The 26,727-nt window shown below is 36.6% G+C and overlaps 1 protein-coding gene across 2 annotated transcripts in view; it reads right to left on the bottom strand.

Annotated features, from left to right (window-relative positions):
- The window catches only part of ABCA1 (ATP binding cassette subfamily A member 1), a 147,501-nt gene that overhangs the window by 32,069 nt on the left and 88,705 nt on the right, over nt 1-26,727 (bottom strand). For both annotated transcript variants that reach the window (XM_031945565.1, XM_012543118.3), the window contains exons 9-23: nt 24,565-24,805; nt 23,279-23,418; nt 20,783-20,899; nt 15,513-15,710; nt 14,556-14,761; nt 14,271-14,447; nt 11,679-11,901; nt 11,327-11,548; nt 10,081-10,285; nt 7,884-7,997; nt 7,039-7,210; nt 5,995-6,126; nt 4,824-4,963; nt 2,745-2,882; nt 1,565-1,785 (exon numbers count right to left, since the gene is read on the bottom strand). In XM_031945565.1, coding sequence (XP_031801425.1) covers nt 1,565-1,785; nt 2,745-2,882; nt 4,824-4,963; nt 5,995-6,126; nt 7,039-7,210; nt 7,884-7,997; nt 10,081-10,285; nt 11,327-11,548; nt 11,679-11,901; nt 14,271-14,447; nt 14,556-14,761; nt 15,513-15,710; nt 20,783-20,899; nt 23,279-23,418; nt 24,565-24,805 — 2,646 coding nt within the window. The remainder of the gene's footprint in view (nt 1-1,564; nt 1,786-2,744; nt 2,883-4,823; nt 4,964-5,994; nt 6,127-7,038; nt 7,211-7,883; nt 7,998-10,080; nt 10,286-11,326; nt 11,549-11,678; nt 11,902-14,270; nt 14,448-14,555; nt 14,762-15,512; nt 15,711-20,782; nt 20,900-23,278; nt 23,419-24,564; nt 24,806-26,727) is intronic.

Raw genomic sequence — 26,727 nt, forward strand, 5'->3', positions numbered from 1 at the left:
ATATACCTAAGATTCAGAGATAATCATTTTACAAGACTGTAATAAGTTTACACAAACTCTTTTTTTGGAATAAGAATCAAAATTTAGAGCCACAAAAAAAAATCAATGCCGAATTCTGAAAGCTACAAAGATGGGTTCAGGTTTGGGATTAATCAAGAAGTGTTTGACAAGTACCTACTATGTTAGGCACTGTGTTAATTAATCATTCTGTAAAAACATTTTAAAATATATAAATAGAATAATAGATTCAGAGTTAAAAGGTACTGTAAAGACCATCTAGTACATTACCTTAATTTTAAAGTTAGGGGAAAATCAAACTATAAAAAGGTGAATAGATTTGTTTCAAGTGCCACAAGTAGCAAGTGGCTCAAAATTTGAACCCAGTTCCTCTGGCTCCAACTTAAATGTTATTTATCCCGTTTTGTTTTTTCTCTGGTAAAGTATGTATGATAGCTCTACATGTAGATGGTGTCTACACCCAGATAAAAGTGAGAAGGAATGAGAAGGGAAAAATGGGGGAAGAAGGGTAGGCTTATTGAGCTAAACAAGAGTAATTACTTCAGTCAATTTTTTTTTTTTTTTAAAGTAAAATTATACCTATGTCAGATTACTAGCTGTCTTGGAAAGGAAGGACAATTTGGAACACCAAGTCCAATGTTGAAGACTATCTTCTACATGTATTTGAAAAATAAAATACTATTGAAAAAAATGTTAAGTAGTTTTAAAGTTAAAAACAAAAGTTTTTCTTTTTCAGTTTTGCTGAATTGTTAGTTGGTTTAAAAAAAAAAAAAAAACCGAGTTCCTACTTTGAAGTTTAAGGAACTGATTTGGCTTTTAACTTTTAAATCTTATCTTGTTATCTGAAGCCAATTCTCTTATTTAGATACGTTGCCCGATCAAATAGACAAGTAGAAGTAAGTGATGATGTTATTAATGACCCTCAGAAATTTAACTAATCAGCTGCCATACTAGCCTGCGGGACTACTATGAGCTCAGGTTCAATGGTACAGTGAGCAGTTAACAGACTGTACTCTGGAACTAGGCTATTTACTCGAGTGTATTGATTTTCCTTCAACTTCAAAAAATAAGTTGTTGTTATAGTGGGAAATATAATGGGCAAAAGAGATAGCAAGTAATGCTCATAGATATATTAAGAAACACCTATCTTCCAAAGAACTATAAAAACTTTCCATTATATGGTCATTAATCGCCATAATAACTGTACAAGAAAATAGAAAAAGAAACCCCTTGAGGACAGGAACTATGTCTGTGTTTATATCTGTAATCCTTTTGCACAGCGCCTAGCCCATAAAAACAACGAACACACGTTTGTTGCCGAAGAATTTCAAACTGTAAGAGACAGATCACTTATTCAAGATCATATACAAGTTAGTATTTAAGATGAGCCATATTCCAATTTTCCTCCACTCTCAGGCCAAGTGCTAGTGGCCCAGCACTGCTCTTTCCATCTCTGAGCAACTGTTTGGGCTGTCACAGAACCCAAGAAACCTTTCATTCTTATTCTTGGACATTAACCCTAAGATCTGGAATAAGAGACTCTCACCTTTTTCAGGTAAGACACTGTGCTGCTGCTGTTTCTACAGGAACTGAGGGAGGAATCCACATCCTTCTTGACCAGGGTCAGATAGTACCCTGTTCCCAGCTGATTCTTCAAAAACAAAGAGGAGCCCACACAACACAACTTCCCATGAGAAATTATGGCAATCCTGTCACCCAGTATATCTGCCTCATCCATGTGATGAGTGGAGAGGATGATGGTGCGACCTGCAAGACACAAACCAAAGGATAAATGGTGATATTGCATGCTATCCTAAGCCACTATGAAAGGGGAAGCATAGAGTAGGCAGGAAGCCAACTCAAACACCAGTCTAGTTATTGCTACTTCTAATGGGGCGCTCATTCAGTTTAATTCAACAATATTTACCAAGTACCTAAAATGCCCAGGACAATGTCTTAGGCGCTAAGAGGAAGAAAATGTTTGGATAATATGGGATCCCTGACATTACAGAATTACAAAGTTTGGATACCTTGGTAATAAGCAATATCATTACTACTGATTTAATTTAAGAGTCAAAGATTGAGGGAAAAACCCCATATATATGAAAATATTCATGTTGACATGAATTTCAGAACAGAAAAATACAGTTAAGGAACAGCAAATGAGGAAGGACTAAATGAACTGTAATATATAAACACAATAAAATACTAACATATCATGAAATATGACAAATATCAAAACTTTGGAGAAAGGAGACATGCAGTTAAAGGATGTAGAACAAAATAAAACATGCCAAAAGATCAAAAAAGTAAATAATTAAAAACATTAAGAGACACCAGAAGTCACACAGAATGCCATTATGGATCACCAGAAGAGTGACAATATAGTTAGTATTTCCAACTTGCTAGTATAGAGGTGGTAGACTAGCTAGAAAGGGAGGCTCAGGCTGTCAGTATAGGAAATATGCTGGCTTGTTGGGCTTCTTATTTGTTAGAAGGAAGGGTTAAAGGGTAGAGAAAGGGGGGAGGGCAGAAGCATCAGGAAGCTATTTTTTAAAAACCACAAATGGTATATGATACCATCAAAACAAGCCCCTTTATGAGGTTTGGGACCTGAAACCTCAGAAAGGATAATCCTCATTATTTCTGAAATGCAGAAGTAGCCATGGTGCTCAAGGAGAATTGTATTGATACATTCACACTTAATGAAAACCCAAACTTCGCACCTTGACGATATTTCAGAAGCAGTTCCCATATCCCTCTGCGAGAGTAAGGGTCCACCCCAGCTGTTGGTTCATCTAAAATGACCACTTTAGATCCTCCAACGAAGGCCAGAGCCACAGACAGTTTTCTTTGCATTCCTCCTGTGAAACAGAAAATACCCATTTTTAGAAAAAGAAACTCTGATTTTTAACATTCATCTGAGTATAAATTGCAAATTAAGAAAGAACAATCTACACTCCAGTACTTCACAGTCAAGACACAAAGGATGTGTGGACCTATCCAACGGCACTCTCCTGACTGCAAGAACAGGGCCAGCATGATCCCTCTGCAAGAAGCTAACAAGAAGCTGCCATCTTCACTTCATCATAGCTGCAACCTTTAACCATGGTCTCCCTTCCTTCTTCCTTCCCTTATGATTGGAGGTGGGGTAGGGGGGAGAGGTATATGTATTTGCATATACATCTAAGTATATGATGTGTAATTTCTAGATAGGCTTTAGAACCTACTTATAGTGTTTTACATATATAATATTAAGGTATTATATTCATTCATTCAATAAACATCTAATAAGTTCTTCCTATGTATCCCTAAGTGCTAGGGATACAAAAAGAGGCAAAAGACAGTTCCTACTCACTCCCCTACCCCAGACTAGTTTATATTCAAAGAAGGGAGAGAGATTCTAACAAATATATATACAAATATATTTTAACACATATATATAAAGTAAGCTACATACAGGATAAATAAGAAATAATTAACAGAGGGAAGGCACTTGAATCAAGAGGCATTGAGGAAAGTCTCCTGTAGAACAGGGGTGGGGAATACTGTGCCCTGTGAAATCAACTTCAGGCAATGATGAGTTGAAAGCTAGATACAACAACCTCCCACTGCTTGAGTTCCAAGTTGATAATTTTGTATGGTCCTCAAGTGACATTATAAATATCCAAATAGCCTTTGGCAGAAAAAACATTTTCCCATCTCTGCAGTAGAAGGCAGGATTTTAGTAGGGATTTACAGGAAAGTCAGGTAGGTCAGTAGCTGGAACAGAGAATGGAAAACATTTTGGGTATGGGAGATAGGCAGAGAAAATGCCCAGAGCTGAGAGATGGAACATCTTGTTTGTGGTCCAGCCAGCAGGCCAGTGTCTCTTAATAAAATAATGCATTTCTCTCCTCCCCACAGTGTTTTTACATACAATATATACAGAAATATATACAGACACAAATATGTAAATATACACAAATACACATAAACATATATATATACAAATATATAAATATGTACACATAAATATATATACACACACAAAAATATATAAATAAATACATGCATAAACATACACACACATCCTCATAAAATGGGGATACTAACACCTATCTGCTAGGTAAATACTTACTTAACTTTCTCTCAGCCTCCCTCTCTCCCTTCCTCCCCCCTTGCTAATTCCAGGGCCATTGCTCTGTGCACTATGGAACCACTTAGCAGTCTTAGGTAAAAAAAATCTCTGTACAACAACCTAGAGAACCTGTCCTCTTCCAAGTGTTTGTTTCAGTGCTTTTTTAGGGGCGGGGAGGGGGAGGGGGAAGAACTGAAATATCTCCCAAATTCATTTGTTCCCTAACTCTCACATTTAAAACTTTATTCGTGGAGCACCAGCCCTGAAGTCAGGAGGACTTGAGTACAAATCTGGCCTCAAGACACTTCATTTTCCTGGCTGTGTGATCCTAGGTAAGTCACTTAATCCCAATTGCCTCATCCAAAAAAAAAAAAAAAAAAAAAATTAAAACTTTATCCAACAGTCAAGAAGGAACAAAGAGGAAAATGGAAACAAAAAGGTGAAAAAAGGGGGAAAGACGCTGAGGGAAAAGACAGAGGAGAGCTTTGGAATAGTTTGAATAAACTTTGGAATGAAAGTTTTAAAGAGTTGAATCCTGCCTTGCTAGCTGATATCTTTGGGTCTGAAGAGAAGAAGGGAAAAGAAGCATTTATAAAGTTCCTGCTACATGCCAGGTACTGTGCTTATAGTGCTTTACAAATATCTTATGTGAAGAGGTGGGGAAAGAGGCAATATTTGGACTTACCAGACAACTGACTCGTCTTAGTTTTCAGTTTGTGTGGCAAACCCACATCCAACACCATCTGCTCCATCTCTTCCTTTACACACTTTTCTGACAGCCCTTTTAAGCGGGCATAGAACCAGATGTGTTCTTCCACTGTTAGCCTAGGGAACAGAGTAGGAATGTTACCAGTCAGCTGGGGTCATGCTCAGTGGAGCAAGATTGAAGCTCTATGTCAAATTAATCATAAAAGGTTTATAATGTAAAAGCAAATGGGGAATTAAAAAAATTTTTCAGTCCTTAAAAAATAATCAATTATTAGGAAGAAACCACAATAATGGCTTTTAATTTGCATCGTTGGATAGCGTGCCCTCATCAATGCAGATCCCTTAAAGCACCACAATACTAAGGAAGAAAAGTTTCTGATAAGAGAATAGTGAAGTGCTGAGCAAATGAAGTCACACTGAAACTTTTTTAAATCTGACTCTGGTATTAAATAAAGATTAATTTTTGAAATAAAGTCATAATCTCTGTTCTCATAATTGGGATAAGGTTGCTTCAAGTCTTGCTCAGGATGTAATCATGGGAGTGTTGGGCACAGAACATAGGATGGGAAGAAAACCTGAACATAGACAAGTACGACAGCAAATTAAGAATTCTAGATTCCCAAAAATTTTTGCCAAGATCTCTCTCTCTAGCCCAGCTAATCAAGAGACACTCGTCATTTGCTACAGTGGGAATGAGTGGGTGGACTTCCTTTAACACCTTACCACTGAAACAGCTGTCTTCCAAAACAAGCTTGGGTGCCAAGTTCTGTGTTTGGGAGGGCTGACATCTCATTGCTAGAATGAGATGCTCAAACTGCGGAGCTTTGGGGAAGAAACAGTGTGACATAATTCTTGAGAAGAACAAGCCCTCCAAGACAAGCAAGGAAACGAGTAGGTGCTCTTCAAGGCTATATATGGCACTTTTGTGACCTCTCCCTTGTAACAACAGTTGCTCCTATATTCCACTGCTTAAGAATGCCCCTGATATTTTTTTTAGCCACATGGCATCTGATGCAGGGCAATCTCCTTAGAGAGGTATTCCCTAAACCCAATTTTACTAAACATGCAGTGCCATCTCTCTGTCATCCACCCTGGGACCCAGACAATGAGGGTCTTTCCATTCCTCTGAAAACACAGCTGCTACTCACATGTCAAAAAGCACATTATGCTGAGGACAGACCCCCAGGTTCTGCCTTATAGTGCTCAGCTCTGAACGAATATCTTTCCCAAGGATGTAAGCAGTACCCGAGGTTGGGGGGAATAAGCCAGTCAAGATGGACCTAGGTATAAAAGAAATGTGCAATAAGTAAATACCAAACCAATCAGTAATCCTCAAATTTTTCCACATGGATTGGTAAAAGGCCAGCCTATGTCTTTGTCACCTACATAAAAAATAAATCATAGGGCTTTTTTAAAATCTTAGTTTCACTCAAATACAGTTTTTATCCTATTCTTTTAAAATATCAGTGTGGTTGGAGAATGAAGAGTAACTCCACTTTGCAATGATAAATCCACCTGAAAGGTAAATATATATATATATATTTTTTTTGAGTTACCACTGGGAACCTTTGAAGGCTCCCTTTTAGGTCTCATAAAATTGATAGTTTATGAACTATATTTTAAAAGGTAGAGCCAGTTTGATCATCTGAGATGTTTCTGTACAATAGGGTCCTATTAGTTTAAGACACTATCCCAAATGAGGTCATTTCCAGATAACAATGAAAAGAATAATTAGAGCTCCCTACTTGAAGATGAAATTCTCTTTTACTGTGGATTCTCTTTTACAGAATCATCTTTCTTCATTCTGATCAGAAAGGAATACTAATAAAGCTCAAAAAGAGAGACTAGCTCTCAGGATATTTGGGTACTTCACTTTCTAAAACTGTTTTGAAAGAGATAACCAGATCCCTTCATTAAGCCTGATGTCTCTTTTTATATACATGCACTAAAAAAATTCTTGTACACACACAAACATACATGTACAAATAGAAACACACATGTTCATATTTGTACATATATATAAAACCGTGTTTATGTTTTTATACACTCATGCATGCATGCATGATAGATACATAGGTTTATGTATTTATAAACACACATACATACACATAATCACTTTAGGATACAGTTCTAACTAAGTCTTAGAACTTCCTTCTGGTTTACTCTGTAAAAGTAAAATGTCCTCTTCTTACATGGTGGTGGTTTTCCCAGCTCCATTATGTCCCAGAAAAGATGTGATCTGCCCTTCATAGAAATTCAGTGCAAGGCCATCCACTGCCACCTTCATGCCATCTCGATAAACCTTTACCAGGTTCTGAATGGAAACCCCCAAGCGCAAGTGGCTGGGTTCTTCTTCCATGCAGACTATGAAAAAGAAATTTTAAAATTAATAAAGTAGATGCAGAAAGACCAGAAGATCTATCATACTAGTGGGAAGTGCTTTCCTTGAAGCAAGGTGACAAATGGGAAATATTCCCCAAGAACATCTCACCTGACATGCTGAGAGGTACTACCCTTAACCTAGGACTCTGTTTGTTTCTCTCTCCTACAGAAGTGGGAAAAAACTGACTCAAATGTGTTTGCCTAGGGATGCAAAACTGTGTTTCTCAGTCTTAAAAAGGTTGGATGATGGCCATTTGGTGCTGCCATGTATGCTCACATAATCAGAGAGAATTCAATATGCTCTCTCATTCACACCCATCTTTTTCTAGTCTAGGTGATAGGACTCAGGCTGTGAAGGGCTACAGTGATGGTGGAGAAGTAATTTAAGCTTCTGTAACAGCTAAAGAGAGAAAAGAAATATTATCCAGGACTACAAGCACTGGTCCCAGGATAATCCTTAGACACACTCTTGTGATGTCAACCAATTACAATATGAAAGGCACAAGAAAACAGTGAATGAGGCATTATATTAAGTGCGATTTTGTTGACAGACATATGATTCTAGAGCTCTACAAGGTCACTGTCAGTGTTCTCTAAAGGAAACAAATAATGGGAAAGGCAAGGAGCAAAGTTAAAGATTGCCAGCAGAACTTACTTTCTGAAGTTGCTTTTTGCCTGGAACCAAGATGACCATTTTCATCACTTTTCTCACCAAACCAGTAAGACTTGGTAAAAGGGAAATACCAGGGCCTGGGAATTCCATATTGACCTGAAAACAAAAGACAGACATTAAGCAGTCTTAAAGTCATCCTAACAACCTTCAGGTTTCCCTTCACTGAGCTCAGAACAAGTTTTATCCTAATAAATACCCTAAAGTCCTGGAAACCTTGCAGAGTTGTTCTAAGGATCAAATGCATATAAATGTATGCATTTAAAGTACTTTACAAATGCCATAATGTATTTGTACTTTGCAAATCTTAAAGAAACGGAAAAGCTAAATAACTAAAACCTTAGTTTCTTATAAAGTATTAACTGATAAATAATTTAAAAGCTAATCCTAGAAGAGATTTCCTCTGTCCCCAAGATAATCTAGCCAAAATTCATTTTACAATTGGGGAAATTGAGACCCAGAGAATTGGAGCGATTTAAATGTCTGAGAGCATATGATTACCAAGTGAAAGAAAAGAACCTGGAACTCAGCTATTTTGACTCTTATTTCAGTCCTATACCACAATGCTCTGCTCACTCTAAGGAAGGCACTGTGCTAGTTACCCAATGAAAAGAAGCAAAAGTAAAAAGAAGCACAAAATATAGTCCCTGTTAGCCACAGAATAATAATTGCCTTGGGGACCAAAGCAGTTTTGTTTTTGTCTTTCTATTTCTATAACCTAAAATAGGGAATTCATGGCATATAACAGGTGCTTAACAAATGCATGGTCAACTGAACTGCACTGACAAGAAGCTCACAATTTAGTTAGGAAGAAAGGCATATATGCATAAGACATTAGTTTCACGTACAAGGCAAGGGCCTAATAACTGATCCAGAAGATAAATGCTCTAAGAATTCAGAAAAGAAAAAATGCACTGTGAACTGGAATCATCAGAGAAGGTTTCATGAATGAGTGATAATGTACTCTGGGACAGAAAGGAAAAGTAGAAGTAGGCTAGTAAAACAAAAGAGTATGTCAGATAGGATTTGGAAGTGAGAATGTAATAAAGCAAGATGGGAATTTGTTCTTTAGAGTTTGGTTTTTTAAATCTTCATATGGATAGTTAAGAAGCTTAGTTGGAAAGAACTTAGCTGCAAAAAAGATGCAGGCAAGAAGGGCAATTTGGGACCAGATTGTGGAAGGATTTAAAGAACTCTGATCTTTTTTTTTTTTCCAAAGGCAAGGAAAAATCAATGAAGTCTTTTGAGCAAAAGACTAATATGATCTGAGCTACACTTTATAAAGATTAATCTGCTTGTAATGCATAGGACAGACTGGAGGTGGGGTTGACAGGAGATAGGAAGATAAAGCAGGAAGAATTCCAGCACAGTAACACAGACATGGAATGATGAGGGCTTCATATTTCTTGCTGCAGTAAGGTAGGTAGACAGAACTATACATTGGCACCTCAACTATAACCAGATAGAGGTAGCCAAGTGGTATAATGGATAGAGCACTTAGAATCAGAAAAATCTGAGTTCAAATTCTGAGCCAGGTCCTTGTTAGCTGTGTGATCATGAGTGAAGTGACTTAACCTTTCTCCATTTCAGTTTCATTTGCAAAATGAGGATAATAACAGCACCTAGCTTGCAGAGTTGTAAGGATCAAATGCATATAAATATATGCATTTAAAGTACTTTGCAAATCTTAAAGCATTATATTAACACTAGCTATTACTATTATTATTATTAACATTAAACATATTACATTATGAAATTGGACATAGGAGATGTCATTTCAAATCTTGTATAAGGAAATACAGAGGGGTTTATAAGTTCTTACAAGGTCATAGATCGAATCAACAGCAGAATAAGGATTTCAATGCCAAAGTACCAAACCTATACGTAGATTTACAAAAAAAAATTAATTTTTTTCTCTCATCACCTCTTTAAGAACAGAATCAAAGAATCTCAAGTTTGACAGGGCCATTAAAGCTATCTAGTTTGAGGAACATTGCCCTTATATATAGTGCTAATTAATTCCTATATTTGGTCTGTTCAATTTGTCATGAATATAAAGTTTTTCCTTCTTCCAAGGAGAGCAGAGGCCTAGAAAGAATCTAACTTATGGCAAAAGTAATGAGAAGTAAATGTGGTATATCATGATATGATTTAACAAAATAAGATTGTTAACAAAGCATACCTGGAAAAACAGACTCAATATACCAGGTCATCACACCATATAGGAAGGTATCAAACAGCATCATGGAGATTGAGGTAGTAAGATTGAAGCCATCTTCCTCTAGAGGGCTCTCGAAAAGATTGTCCCACTGCACTCCAATGCCCTGCTCCTCAAAGAGGGCAAAGTACTCACAACCAAACCCAAAGGCTACAGGAGACAGAAGGCTCTGAGGGAAGTAACACCAGAGAAAATTCTATCAATCTTTATTCTCTCCCCCATATTTTTATATACTACAGATATGCCCCCACTTTAATTAGTCCTGATGTAGAAAAATCTAAACTTGCAAAATAGAAAAACTAAGAGATAATCATGAGCACTAGAAAAGGATCCAAAAGTAATTCCTTTAAATAATAAACTATTTAAGGACCAGTGAAAACCCAGGATTGGAAAATACTTTGGAAGTCATCTAGGCCATCCCCTTTATAATATCTCCAACAATTCACTATAGGCACACAACATTTTGACATATTTTACTTAATATTGTCATATGATATTAGGATTTTGTAAGAAAGAGAGCCAAAACATTAAATAATGTTATGCATACACACTCCAACTTTGTATCTCTGTCCCTCCCTCTCATTAATAATCTCAAATGACTCTTTAGTCTAATATTCCTAAAAGTCATGGATTTGTAGGAGACATTTATCCCCATCCTGAGTCTGCAGAAGGATGCCCAAATCAAATACCCAAGAGATGTAAAGTAGGAATCTTGCATATCACAAGTGGCTTTGATCTTTTATCAGTTCCAAAAGGTTTAGTTTGTGTATGTGTGTATATCTATATATCTACATATAGATATATATATTCATATATATCTATATGTAGATATAAAGATATACACACATAAATAACACTAAGGATCAATTTAAATATATGTAGAAAGGATGAGAGCCTGAGACAGATGAACTAACAGCAAATAACCACCCTACATAATTCACCATTTGCCAAAAAGAGGGGGGAAGAAGGAAGGGGGTAGTTTATTCCTGGCTAAGTGTATCCTTTGTTGTCTAATGAATAAAGTGAGGGGGTTAAAAATTTCATGGGAAAGAAAAGTTCTTTTCCAGCTTCTTTCTTTCACAGAATACACTTGTTACTTGTATATTAACAATACTTGTTAGTAATGTATTAAGGATTCATTAATGTTCACAATAATAGTAACAGCAATGATTTTTTTAAAAAGCCACAATTTTATATAAAAACTACTCACAGCAAAAAGTTTCAGAGAGAAACCCACGTAGTCCTGCCAAGCAACACACAGGACGTAGGGCAGGTAGAGTGTGAAGTAGATGATTCCACCACAAGCTGCAGCCAAATTGGCTCTGGAGAAGAGCGTACTGATCAAGAAGCACTGCAAGATGGTTACCACAGCAAAGACGGAGAGAAACAGGAAGACCACGCTGGGGTCGCTGTAGGGCAGCAAGTTTCCTAGCTGGAAAGGAATCAGATCCATCAAAGTTATTGAATCAAACCAAAACCCATCTTGCAAAGACTTGCACAAAAAGTAAGTTATTTTCAGGGTCAGTGACCGAAAAACCCATCTCAGCAAGGCCCAACCTTACCTTCAGGATTAATACCAGTAGCCCTGCGCTCACAAGGAGAGGGATGAGACTGCTAATGAACCAGCTAAACCAAAGGATGCCGTTGTCCAAACCCATGATCCTCATGGTCTCTTTCAGTCGGGCCTCCTTCTCATACACGATCCCCTTAATGATCACAGCCACAGAGTATATCCAAGCCAGGGTCATGAAGAGAGGCATTGAGCGGCTCATCACCCGCAGAAATCTATTCCCCCAGGAAAAAAATGAAAGCGTTATGGAGAAAAGGGCAGAAGGATAGAATCTCAGCATTATAGGGGATTGAGAATTACCAGCTCAACCTACACCTAAGGAAGGAAAACACTATTGGTAAAAGGCAGTTCCTGCTTGAAGACCGCCAGTAACATGAAACACACTATCTACTTAACGAAGTCCATTCTACTTTAGAAAGTACTATTAAGAGGAAGGTAACATTGTGTGGTGGACAGAAAGCCAGTATGAGAATTTAGATGACTTGAGTTAAAATCCTGTACAGAACTGGCCCTGAACAAGGCACTTAAACTTTTCAAAGCCCCAAGTAACTCTCTAAGATTTTATGTTGCAGAACAATTATATAGAGGGAGTTTCTTCATTAAGAACTTCCTACAACAATAAAAATCTCAGATCTTAAAGACAACACACAAAAACAACGAACAACAAAAAAGTTCCTAGGGAACTGTTTTTTATATGGAGGTAAAACCTCCATATTTTCTATGAACTGGTTTTGGTTCTGTCCCTCTCTGGCCAAATAAAATAAATATAAACTCATATCTGAGACTATCTTTTTATCAGGTTAATCATTCTCCAATTTTTCAAGTGATTTCTTCCTGGCACAGCTTCTAGTTCTCTAACAAAGTGATTCCTAATTTACTCCTACTCATACCCAGATTTGTTCTAACTTACTATCATCCCTAAAATGTAGTAAATAATGGTGCACTAATATGACAAAACCCTTGTTATATGGTGTTGAAATAACACAAATGCTATAAAATTTCATTTGTATCGACTAGGGGAAAGATTAATCTGAGTGTCCAAAGTTTAAATTACAAAATGATTTTAAAGAAATAAAAGTGATTTATTTTTGTGTATGTATATATACATATATATTTGTATACATAAGCATGTGTGTATATGTATATATAAATATAAATATAAATAAAAGAATAATGTAAGAAAGTGTTGTCAAGTAAGGGTGCATCAGGTCTATAAATCAGTGAGAGCTTTTTTCAGCGCTTGAAAAAACCTGATTTTCCTTTTGCTCAACAAGTTATTTTCTCAGTGTGCAAATAAATTCCAGACATGTTTTCCCAAATCCTTACAAAGTCCAAAGAAGTCTATAATTTTTTCAAGTTTAGCTGATATAGCTTTTTTTTGTTTATCAGAACATTATAGTAGCAATGCTAAATATGTATGGGAATACAAGGTTTTGTTCTCCCAAATAATGCCTTGTCTTAGGAGCCTCTGAAAAGTTGTTTCTGTCTCTTTTTTGAAGGAGAAAACAGATACCTTCAGGAGTGACCTAGATGTCCTGGTAAGTATTATGTTGAAATCAAAGCAGAAAGCTAATGATGCCAAGCTGAAGCAAGCCCCAGATAATTCTGATACACATATGCACACAAATATACATGCACATACATGTGCACACACACACTCACTCAAATAAAGAAAGAGAAAATAAGAATATTGCTATTCCCTGGAAATAAAACCAAAAAAAAAAATTAATTGGGTTACTGTCGAGAACAGTTAATTAAACTCTTGGAAGACACATTTATTTTTTTTTCCAGTCACTTAAATGTTAATTACTTAGTAAATAATAGTACCTGAATGAAGGCCTCCCATTTCTCCCACTCTTTCCATTAAATCAGAAACACATAATTAACATTTAAAGTTTCATTTCCTACATTAAGACTCTCTAGAATCTAAGGACTAAAACCAATGAGAATAAAAAAACTTCATCCAGTTTTGTTTTGTTTGTTTAGAACTTCGATTTGCAAATTATGTCCAAGTTTAAACCAGTTCAGACAAATCCACACAGCTTGCCTTTTTGTGTCTGCTATGAGATTTTGGGAGAATTGCAGGGATGCTCTGGGTGGGCCATGGTATTGTGAACTTCCTCACTTCTCTGTTGGCTTTTGAATGGGGAACATGGATGGATGGGTGGCAGATGATTGGGCGACTGGGGCTAATGGCTAGCAAATGGAAGACAATGTATGGAGATTGTGCCCTAGTAAATTCATAGGCCTTCCTTCCCCTCCTCCTCCCTCAGGCTAATGCTTTTGCAAGCAGACACCAGAAGGAAACTAAATGTCAAATAGCAGCATCCTTTGCTATTCTTCTAACAGTATTTTTTTTCTCTTAGTGGACAGATGGGACCGTGGCCATTTTCTTTTTTTGCTTTTTTTTCCCCCTGAGGCAATTGGGATTAAGTGACTTAGCCAGGGTCACACAGCTAGGAACTGTTAAGTGTCTGAGACCAGACTTCAGAGCTGGTGCTCTATCCACTGTACCAATGACTATTTTCTAGACTACATGAGGATTAGGCTCCAGAGTCTAGAAGACAATGTACGAGCAACTTACATGTCATCGACATAACAAGGATAAGGCATCTGCTGCACATAAATGCCAGTGTTCTCCTCAGAGCCTGTCAATGTCCGGATAATGGCTTGCTCCACCACATCTTGCAGGTATGCAAAGCCCCCCCAGATATAGCGCAGATCTTCAAAGGGATCCGCCCGAGGACCAGGGTCCCAGTACCTGGAAACACAAAAGGAAGTCAACAAAACTTCTCTGCCCCGGCAACAAGAATCCCCCCATTTCTCCGCCTCCCCCCATCTGTTCAGAAGCTTGAAAGCAAGAACTTACGCATCCTTGATCTTGTTTGTCCTTTCCACATTGTCAATATCCATCCGGATCTTGTATTTGACATGGTGAGGTAGTTCAACACTATCAGGAGCAATGCCAGTGAACACTATGCCAGCCCAGAACTTCCTTTCATCCAGTAACTCCATAGACTTGTTGATCAGTCGAACTTCCGTAGCAATTGGCTCAAGTTTGTCTAGGTTGACACACTAAATGAGGAATAGCTCCCATTAGGAATTCAGCTCTTGGAATGATAGGAAACTGAGCGCACAAAACACAGATATTAAAATACGGGCCAGTGTTTATTTTATTCTCAGCAAAGTCAGAAATATTTGGGAGATATCCTTCATTCCCTCCAAATGAGGTAGGAGCATGCAAAAGGAAATAATTTTGTTTTTAACAAACAAGGAGGGAGAAGATGAGTTTCTTTGTTTTTCAAGGGAATGTTAAAATAATGAATATTCCTAGTTTTCCTTTTTATTCTTATAGTTTCAATTATAATAAACTTTTAAAATTTAATAGTCTATAATAGAAACAAAAAAGTGAAGTATAGAAAGAAGGGAAAGGGAGGGAGGAAGGGAAAAAAACAACTTTCATCTGTTCTCAGTCTCATAGGATGGAGGAGACATTTACAAAGCAAGGTTCTCAAAACTCGATTCTAAAAAGTCCAATGAGCTGTACCCTATGCTGATCTTTCCCTTACTTTGAACTCCTTAATACAACTATATTGTACACATAAGCTCAAATGTTATCTTGTGCTCACTCTCTCTATCTTTATGTTCCTATCCACACTAAGGCTATGAAACACATCTAGGAACAAAGCCCTTAGGATAATTCTCCATACACACTAAATACTAGATGAGCAGAAAAGACTTTCAAAAAACACATTTTTGGTCTGGGTTTTGTTGATTTTTTTTTTGGGGGGGGGGAGGAGGGAAGGGATTGTACTTATCAACTTACCTCCATGAATCGAGCAATTGTCTGGATTGCTCGATTTGTCTCATTAAAAGCTTCTCTCCAGGTGTACACTGGACCACTGGCTATTTGGACATCTTCTGGGTACTTAGCTAAAAAGGCTGCAATGTCCGAAACCGTCCAGTTTAAACCATTCAAGTGCTGTCCCCAAAGATTGCTGTTGATTTTATCATCCAACAGAGTCTGGCATTCCAAAAAAAAAGGCAATTAAGTACAATTAAAATCTAGACTTATGAATAACCCACTAAAGAAAAAAGGAGGGGATGTTTTTCATGACTATGACAAGGCAAAAATGTTATTTAAAATACAAGATTTTTTTTTTCTTACTCAGACATTTCTAAGTACTATCTAGCTAATAATAATACATATTTATAGAACACTATAAGAATCACAAAATGCCTTCCCCTAAAAGACTTATTGTATGTTCTTAAGGGCAGTGACCTCTTAAACTTTGTGTCTCTTACAAAACTTAGGATAGAACTCTGTACACACAGCAGGTGCTGAGTAAAGGTTTGTTGAATTTGAACTGCTCACAGGTAACAATTAGGAATCCAAAAGTGAATGATTATCCTAGTAAAGGCCCATCCTTAAATCAAAAGTAAATTCAATTTTTTGTGGATTTATCTTATCAAATATAACATATCAAATCTTTCTTAGCCTCTTAGTCCCATAGGGTAATTGTTTAAGATAAGGATCAATTATAGTATTGTTTCCAGGACTCTAGAATGCCTTCCTCTAATTCACTTCCTTACTTGGTGAATTTTCAAATGGGCCACATTAGAAGGAAAAAGCAAATCCTGTACTTGTCCCTATAGTCCCCCATGAACAAAACATTTTCCCTCCTTGGCTCTGCCTACTGACTTCCCTGGCTTTCTTTAACTTTCAAGTAAAAATCTCTCTTTTACTAGAAGCCTTCCCCAACCTCTTAATTTAGTGGCTTCTCTTAATTATTTTATATTTATTCCACATATTGTATGTGGAATATTTTTGTTTGCATATTGTCTCCCCCATTATATTGTAAACTCCTAGAAGGCAGGAACTGTCTTTAGCCTCTTTTGGATCCCCACCCCTGAGCACAGCACCTCACATATAGTACGTGCTTGATAAATGTTGATTAACAGTACTGAGATTTACATGATGTTGGGGAATCCATACTTGGTCCAACTAAGGCCTGCATTGGATCTTGCCAAGAATAGTACTCAAATTTATATAAAAGAGGCTAATCATTATTGAGAATAAGGTGTAACCCAGTATATATCACTAGCATGAAGTTGTAGGGCTCAAATCTTAGAGAATCTTGAATTCCAAACCTTTGAGAAGAGGCTTAGAATTTTTTCTTTCAGCAACGCATTAACATAGAGGAAGTTTTTAGAATCAGAAGGAACAATAGAGATTGTCTAATACAATCACCTTATTTCACAGATATAACTGAGACTCAGGACTCAGCCCTGATTTACTGAGTCAATCCACCCATGCAACATCAAAAATGGGATTTTCTTTCCTGATCTCTAATTACAAACTGCTCTTGATACTCTATATATCACTTCCCTTTTTAAAGTTCTGTGTCTATAATACAATTACTTCAATAAAGATATATTCAACAATGATGGCTCAAATTTCTATGATGCTTTATGAATTTATAAGTAAGAAAAATAGTTACAAATATTACCATTCTCATTACATGGTAAAAATAACTTTTTGAAGGCAGAATGTATATATTCAGAAGTGAGAACAGATACTAATCAGTGAGGCTTTTCTTTTATTTCCCTTTTTTATTCTGAATTTAACAAACACCAAACTTAATGACCATTTCCATACACAGAGTAGAAAAGAAAAAGGATGGTGCAAATCTGACTTATGAACAGCTTGCTGTTCTTTTTAAGTATATAATAAATTCAAAGTTGTCATACTTGTCTATTTCTGAAAGACCTTTATTCTCATATACGTTTAAAAAAATACTTACATGGTCCTTTTTTCTTGCTTTTAAAAAATTTTACTAAACCCTTGCTAGCTTCCCTCTACCTCATATCTCAAGTTGGGGGAGGGGGGAAATACTCTTGTATGAGATACCCATAGATGAGAAAAAAAATCTCCATACTGCCACTGTTCAAAGTATAAGTCTCTTTCTATACCTTGAATTCATCAGCTCTCAACCATTTGCTTTTTTTTTTTTAAAAAATAACTTTATTTTTCTAAATAAATGCAAAGACCGTTTTCAAAATTCACCCTTGCAAAACCTTCCATGTTCTAAATTTTTCTCCCTTCCTCAGGCCCATCCCTCCCAGATAGCAAGCAAATCTGAAAAGGATAGACATAGCATTTGCTTTTTAAAGGCAGTTTGTTTTGTAAACTTAAAGTACATGTAAATACTATTTGTAATTGTTATCCCTACTACTTACATACCAGCTTATATGACAATTTTTTAAGGGGTAGTTAACTTTGAAAGAATCCAGTGTCCAGAAAATTATAACTGACTCACAACTGAGACCACTACCCCCACCAGATGGCAGGTTTGTTTAAGTTTCTGAGGGAAAAACTGGAAAGAAAAAGAAATTAAAACATGTACTGAGGATGGAAGGAAAGTTAGTTCTGAGAGGAAAAAAGGCTTTATAAAAACAAAGTGATAAGACTATCAGGACTGAGCATTACACAGCACAAAGCCAAAAAGAATGGGTGTCAAAAGAATGGCAATTCCTATAGGATCACATAAGATCTATCAGGAAAAGAATAGGTCGACTACAACTTGGGATTCAGTACTAAAAGGGGTGAATCAATGAAAAGGGCATGAGCACCAGGACTAGAAGTGGAGAGGGAGAGGTGAAGGAGGGGCACAGAGAAGGTACATACATGGCAAAGAAGTCAAGGTCTACACTACAGCAAACTAGCAATGACCTTGAACTTAACAGTTTTAGAGATTTTAACCTTAACTTAAAGTTAATTTAAGGGTAATCAAGTTCCAGGCATGAATTTAATTCAAGGCTTCCTGATTCTGGGACTGACTGACTGGCTGTCTCTCTCAATATGGCATAATCTTAAAGAACTGGTATTACAGTCACAAAAATATAATTCAAATCCTACCTCTGACACAAACTGTATGACCATGGGCAAGTCTCATATATGCATCCTTAAGTGTATGTTAAAAATTACTACAATGTTAGCTGACTGACTGCTAGCAAGGATGTCTGTATTTGCTGGCCTCCCCATGTTGATCTGATTGCCTGAAGTCAGCACAAATTCTATCCTGTCTAACTCTGTACTCCCACCAATCTTCTTCTGCTCCTATGATTTGTGCTGACTTCCTTGACTTGACCTATGCTTTGGTCTCACTATATCATTAGGGAGGGTCTATTCTACCCTCCCTAATGCTCAATTACCTATTGGTATATCTAACCCACCAAGTTCCCTTTTTAAAAAATCTTTTTCTTTAAATGTGAAAAATCACCTCTCCTTGTTTATTATAAGACTCATCAACACTTGATCAAACCCCTTCTAAGTTTGCCAAGGAGATAAACTTACAAAAGAGGGGTGATTTTTCTCTACAAAAGAATTCATCTAAACATTAGTTTCCACAGGATTTGTTTATTTGATGGGGAGAAGACAGAACAGAATGTTAGGAGCCACTATCAATATAGGAGTAAATAATAATAAAAAAATCCGAACAATTCACATTTTTGTAATATAGGTATTTAAGATGATCTCAGAACAATCTTGTGAAATGGTAAGGAAAATATTATTTTCCCTATTTCACAAGTGAAAAAACAGTCCTAGAGGGATAAAAGAAGACTATGAAAAGCCTGTTGTAATGGCCAGAGCTCCAATACTGATAATAGGTATGGCAACAATGTACAGATCTAATAAGCAGGTTACAAAGCGTATATTCCCTAACTTTTTTACACAGATTTCCTACATATATTTTTACGGAGATTCCTTAACTTTATTATCTCATACTCTAAAAGATAGTTCAACTATTATTACCCCATTTTTCAGATGAGAACACTTGCCTAAGACAACAGAGCTAGCAAGAAGATGCAGCAAAACTTGAATCCAAGATCTATAAGATCCTAAACTAATAGACTTAGAGCTGGAAAAGCCTTCAGAGATATTTCTTTGATCTTATTCTAAGTCTCATCACTGTGGAGAGGGTGGTGGACCTTTCAGAAAAGCCGAGTTCAAGTTCTTAGATGTTTACCATCTATGTAATCCTGGGCAATTTGCTTAAAATCTCTTCTCTTTCTCATCTTTCCTCATCTGTAAAATCAGGATAATAATAGTACCTATTTCATTAGAGTGTTGTGAAGATCAAGTGAACTAATGACATTTTGCAAACCTTTAAGCACTAAATAAATGCTAGCCATTATGTATATGACCAGGGCAGAGATATTAGGAATAGGAGCCTTAACCCAACAATCTCATATTATGCAGTAATGTCTGCAGTGTTGATATCTCCATCATCATTCTTCCCTTCAAACAGTAACCATTTAAAGGGAAGAGAAAACTCACAGAATTGTATTCTGCCTACTGGTGGAAACACAAAGACAGAAATAGCTCTCACCCATCTTGTCAAGAGCAAACAGTGGCTAATGATACTCTGACACAGGGCATGTCAGAAGATAATGTGATTAAATAGCACTCCACTAAAATTGAGGGAGACATTCAGTACTTACAAAGCTGCCACAATTTTAAATTCAATTGTCTCTAAAACATTTATCCTTTTCACAATGCATAGAAACAGAGTTATAGATGCTATTATCTCCAGACTGCCCAAGGCCCTCTTGACTTTCACTGTGCCTCAGGAGAGGATGTCAAATAGTTCCTATATAAAGAATGTGTTTTATGTATATTTTCTATTTTTTTGTTTTGTTTTATTTTCTTATATCCAGGAGCTTCTGAGGTATATAGGAATTAAACAAATAACCTTTAACTCACCCTCTGAAATCATTACTCAGTATGGGACAAGAAGCAGAAAGAACCAGTGCTTGATGAAAGTCCATTCCATATCCTAACCACCACCCTATACCGCCCCTTCTGTAGATTTATCCTTTTCTACTATACAAAAAGTATTGGGGGTAAGATAATTGTTGCCAGGGAACTGACTCCTTTGTTGAGGGTCAAGCGCCCTGCTATTTGAAAAAAGCTCAGCACTGTGGTGTTGATGAAATTCAAGATAAGAACTGGTTTGGATCACTTCTGGGAATTATGCCTCACCCAGTTTTGGCAAATAGAAAGTTAGCTAAGTGTAGGGGCAGGGAACTCACCCGGATGAGATCCATTTCCTGGCTATTTTCCATGAATGTCCAGATTTTGGGGCTGATCTCTTCCCACATCCCTTTCAGGTCATGGAAGACACCCAAGTTCTGAAAAGTCCTATTCACCTAGAGCAGGGAGGGGTGAAAAAGGAAGAGCAACAGAAACAAAAAAGAGAGAGAGAGAGAGAAAGAAAGAGAGAGAGAGAGAGTTAGTTAGTTATCACATGAACTATACAGACATTTCACATGCAAACTATATCCCACTGCATTGGATTTTAACCAAAGTTCTGCTAACAATTCCAGGGGAAGCTGGCCTCATTAATGAAGGGACATTACACTGATCGTGAGAATAATTTGGTAATGGAAAAGAGGGGAGGAGGGAAAGACCTCTGAAAAAAGGAATAAAATAACCACCAAACAATCCATTCTATGTTCAAGGTCTTGCTTGTGTAGAAAACCTTTCCAACAATGAGATGATACTGGCAAAACAATGTGCTAACCTTAATAATACTAGATAAATGTTGGCTACAGGTAGGTAGAGGGTTTGCTCTAAAGCCAACAAGCTCTTCTACTCCACAGATATGAAGGAGGAAAGGGTGAGATAATTAGGATCAGTCACCTTCCACCTCTGAAAAGACACTGTTCTTCAAGGAGCCTCAGGGAAGACTCAGTGAGCTTTTCAGAAACTCTCAGAGGATATAGAAGCCTTCTAAGGTAACAACAGAGTAGGAAAAGTACATGGTTTTATATTCATTCCCTATATGAGATCATTTACAGAAGGCCACTTAGTAAGTTGTTATTCTAAATTAATTTTGGCAATCAAATGATAACTGATCTTAGGTTCGAAGCTGGAAAAGACCACAGAGGAATCCTGGAAAGGTTAAATTGTCTTATCCAAAGGTGAGACTCGTAGAAAACAACCAAGTCTGGATTTGAACTAGGTTCTACAATTCTAAAACCAGCACACATTTAAATATATATATTTATTCACCTGCACAAAGCCAGTAACTATACTAAGACTTTTGGGACACTTTACATAATAAAAACAACAACAAACAATGACAATGATGATGAAGACGAGGATAAGACAACAACCCTGTAAAACAGATATAGTTTTTTTAGTTGTTGGTTTTGTTTATTTACTTTTTCTTGGCCAAGACCTGTGATATGATCAGTTTAGGAAATTCCAAGTAGAGAAAATCCTTGATCAATACAGATCAACATTGTGTTTTTTTGTTTGTTTTGTTTTTTAAAGCAACTTAAAGAGTTTTAGAGTCCCATAAGAACACAGAGAAATTAAATGACTTGTTCAAGTTGACACAGATAGTAGGTGAGCAAATATGGAATCTGAATTTAGATCTTCATGGCTGTAAGTTTAGCCATTTTCAGTCATGTCCAACTCTTTGTGATCCCATTTAGGGTTTTTTGTTTTGTTTTGTTTTGGTTTGGTTTTTTTAGCAAAGATAGTGGAGTAGTTTGCCATTTCTTTCTCCAGCTCGTTTTACAGATGAGGAAACTGAGGCAAACATGCTTGTCCAGTGTCATGTAGCTAGTGAGTGAGGCCAGATTTGAATTCAGGAAGCTAGGCCCACAGCTTTGTGTACTATGGCACCTTCTAGCTACCTGCCCTGGCTCTAAGGCCCAGCTTTTAATTCATTACTTTATGTTGTTTCTCCCCAACTCATCTATTTTACAGGTAAGAAAACCGAGAGCCAGAGAGAGCAAATAATTTGCCAACAGACACAAAGCTAGCATGTGCTAGAGTTAGGTCTGAAACTCCTCAATCCAAGTTCAGTAATCTTTCCAATATACTGTAAACTCCTACCAAGATATAGTTTGTTCAAACTAGCTATGGGACAGAATTCAAACCATCTATGAACTGAATAACACCAAGATTGATTGATTTGAGATTCTACTGCTAATGGACAATCAATCTCTCTCTAGCTTGATATAAACTATGTTAGAAGAAGAAATACACTGACTTTTAGGGGGAAAAAGACATCACAAGTCATTCTTTTTAAGTAAGGCAGAGAAGCACTTGGCAGATTTTTAAAAAGGATGCATAAATTAAAGTGAATAAATATATAAGAATATGATTCTAAGTATCACCTAACTTTCTGAAATGACACAAATATCATTATTCTATGAAAAGCTCAGAAGCACTTTTGAAATCAAGTATGTCACACTCCATCCCTTTCTCAGTACATTTCCACTTGATATAACAGAGGATTTAAAACTGGAAGGAACCCTAGAAATGATGCAGCTCAATTCCACCAATGTACAGATAAGGAAACTGAGGTCCCCCCAAAGGATAAGTGATTTCTTTTCCTTTAAAGAGCAAATAGCAAATGCCCATTTGAACCCAATTTTCTGGCTTCAAATGCAGTCTGCTTTATAGTAGAATATATACTTTGTTTTCTGATTTATGACAATTATGTTCCTCATCATCCTAGGATTTGGGGAATTCTTAAGTACAAAAACAAGTTATAAGCCTCTACTACTTACCTCAGACATGACTGTTCTTGTGGCTGGAGTATCAGGGGTATATAGGATCTTTCCAACAAGGAGAGGCTTTAGAGCCTTCCAGATAATTCGGGAAAGAGGACTAGATTCCAGATTCTTCATCAATTCATTGCAATAAGGAGCTATAAGAGAAGATGGGAATCCAGTCAACAAAAATGAGGAGAAAAAAAAAATCTACTTCCTCATTATAACTGACAAAGATCCACATGTACCTTACACAAGTATGTACACTTAAAATATGGAAAAATATGAAGGTTTAAAACTTTTAAAAACTGTTTATAAGCTCAAACCAATTCTATATATACACTATCCTTTTGAAGTTTAGTGCACTGTTGCAATTAAAAAGGAGATGTACCTGTGAGGCTAAGTTTGAACTGGAATGCTTAAGTTAACCCAAAACCTGTTTCTAAAGAGAGCCAGGAACCTGATCTTCTTAATTTTTTTTTCACATCACAAAGATTTCAAACAATATTCATTAAACAAGAATCTAAATTACGAGGGGTTAATGAGGGGCTTATTTATTCCCTATAAAAGAAATTCTTCAATTTACCTCTCCCCCCCAAAAAAAGACCCTTTTAAATAGTGAACTTTCTTCCTACATCAAATGATATATGTATGATACCATTATCAAGCTTTATATTGTTATATATAGCTAGAGTGGTCTTGAGGATGAAGGAAGAGATATGGGTGCTATTTCATAAAACCTCCCATAAAACAAAACTTCAGCACTGTGAAGCAACCTGCAGATGTCCAACCTATTGGTGTTTCACTTTAGAAAAAAAATTTTAACATTACATCAAACCACAAAAAGCTATCTGGCCATGACTGAAATACACATTTGTGGTTAGGAAATAGAAAAAGGAACAGTTGCAACATGTTGTCAATGAAAAAAGTATCCCACTGTCTAAAATGGTAACATTGGCTCCATACTGCTTCACCAAACAAAGGTGTGCACCCATAGCAAACCACCAAGAAAGGCTCATGGATATGAAGTTGCAAGAGTATTTTACCCTTTCTTGTCAGTGAAGAATCAAAAACGAACAGGGAATCATTTGGTCATATCAAAGAACAAACATTGAAATCTCTATCAAGATTTCAGATCTTGGTTTTGATAGAATAACATTGCCAGTGGAAATAACAATCACCTTCCATCCTGACTCTTGCCCCTCAGAAAACAAAGGGCTGAGCCTCTTCATAATTACTATGGGATGAGATTGACTCAAGGTAAGAAGGGAAGATATAATTTGGCTTACATCCCAGGGACTTACTTGTAGAATTGTCATAGAAATTTGTCACCTCCTCTTCGGTACTATTTCCTCCAAATAGGGCTTTGTAGTTGTTGTCCTCATACCAATTAAGGGATTTGATCTTCAGTCCTCCACCTTCAGGATGGCCACACATGATTCGAGACACTGCCTGGTAGATCTGGGTGGAGGAACTGCTACCGTTCATGTTGGTCAGGAATAACACCTCTTGTCTCATGTCACTCCAGCTCTTCATGCTGGATAACTGAAATGGACATGGGGAGGAGATGAGATAGGGAAGACAACAAAGGGGAAAAGGGGAAAAAAAGGTCAGAAAAGAAAGGAAAATTCTCACTTCAAAAACTATGTTCCACTGGAAACTGAGTGGATGTCCATCAGTTGGGAATGGCTAAATATGTTACGGTATATGAATATAATGGAATATTATTGTTCTATAGGAAACAATCAGCAGGATGATTTCAGAAAGGCCTGGAGAGACATAACCTGATGCTAAATGAAATGAGTAGAACCAAAAGAACATTATACACAGCAATAAGGATGACCAAATGTGATGGACGACTTAGCTCTTCAACAATGAGGTGATTCAGGCCAATTCCAATAGACTTTTGATGGAGAAGGCCATCTGCATCTAGAGAGAAGACTATGGGGACTGACTGTGGATCACAACACAGTATTTTCATCTTTTTTGTTTGCTTTTACTTCTCTTTTGTAACATTTCTTTTTTATCTGATTTTTCTTATGTAGCAAAATAAATGTGGAAATATGATTAGAAGAATTGCACATGTTTTAAGCTATACTGGATTACTTACTAGGGCAGGACGTAGGGGAAACAGGGAGAAAAATCTGGAATACAAGGTCTTGCAAGGATGAATGCTGAAAAAACTATCTTTGCATATATTTTGAAATTAAAAAGTTATTATTAAAATTTTCTTTAAAGAAAAAAGAAAAAAAATCTATGCTCCAGAAACATACTGGCTGGCTGTAGATAACTTTTTAAGTTCATAATAAATGGCTAAGAGCACTTAGATATTTAAATGACTTGTGATTTCTTAGTATGGGTATCTCTTCAAATAATACAAATCACAGCTTTTCTATGAACAGCAGAAGGTCTTTGAACGTTCTCTATGGCCAGAACAATTCATTACCATAAGGCTAATTGTAGTAATGAGCTCCACAAAGCCTCTATAGATTGACTGGAGAGACTGGCCAGTATTATCAGCCCAGCCTTAGAAAACATAAGATCACCTCCAAGCAACAATGAAACATCAATATAGAACCTCCAGTGAAGTGAATCTAGAGTAAGTAGACCTGTGACCCAGTTACGGAAAACTTCCTGTAACAATGCAGATCAGTAACAGTTCTACAATTCTTAATCTTAAAAAGTTGCCTAAGAGCGATGTGACTTGCCCAGAAGTCTGGTATCTAGAGCTTTTTGAGTCTGAGGTTAGTTCTCTATTCACTATGCTATGCTACTCCTCATGCTACATATATTATATGGCATAAGGTTTCCACAATTGAATGGTCCCTTTTCTCCTTAGATCTATAACCAACTATATAATAAGAATAAACATTTTTATCAGTCTCTGTATGCAAAATTTTTGAGACCTACAAAACTGACACAAAACATGATCTCTACCCTCCAATTAAGGGATAAGAAACTGGCAGGGAAATGATGAGTGGATTAGGATGCAATAAAACATTGTAATAGAATGATATGACATCTAACAAGGAAATTTGATACCAATAAATGGAATCACTGCAGATTTTATAGTGAACATTTGGGTTGGGTATTTAAAGGAAAGGTAGAAATTTAGCAAGGAAAGAGAGGAGAAAGCCAAGTTAAAAATTATACTGAACAATTAATATAATTTCCAAATCATTATAGGATAATATCATACATCTTTCATAGTTCTAGTAGACTATGAAAACTCAAAAATTCATGCTTTCCTTGAGAATAAACTTCATTTTGCATCCAATCTGTTCTGAAATATCTATCATTCTAAGTGCTAGGCAAATAGTAGCTACTCAATGAATATTAATTTATGCTGATGCTATTCTTAAATATATCCTAACTTGGCTATTTAGTTCCTAACTCTAGCCATTCTCTTTCAAAACAAATGCAACTTGGACTCCCCATAGAATTACTGGCCCAAGTGCCATTATTAT

Source organism: Sarcophilus harrisii, chromosome 1 (genome assembly GCF_902635505.1).
Source record: "Sarcophilus harrisii chromosome 1, mSarHar1.11, whole genome shotgun sequence".
In the NCBI taxonomy this organism is placed as follows: domain Eukaryota; kingdom Metazoa; phylum Chordata; class Mammalia; order Dasyuromorphia; family Dasyuridae; genus Sarcophilus; species Sarcophilus harrisii.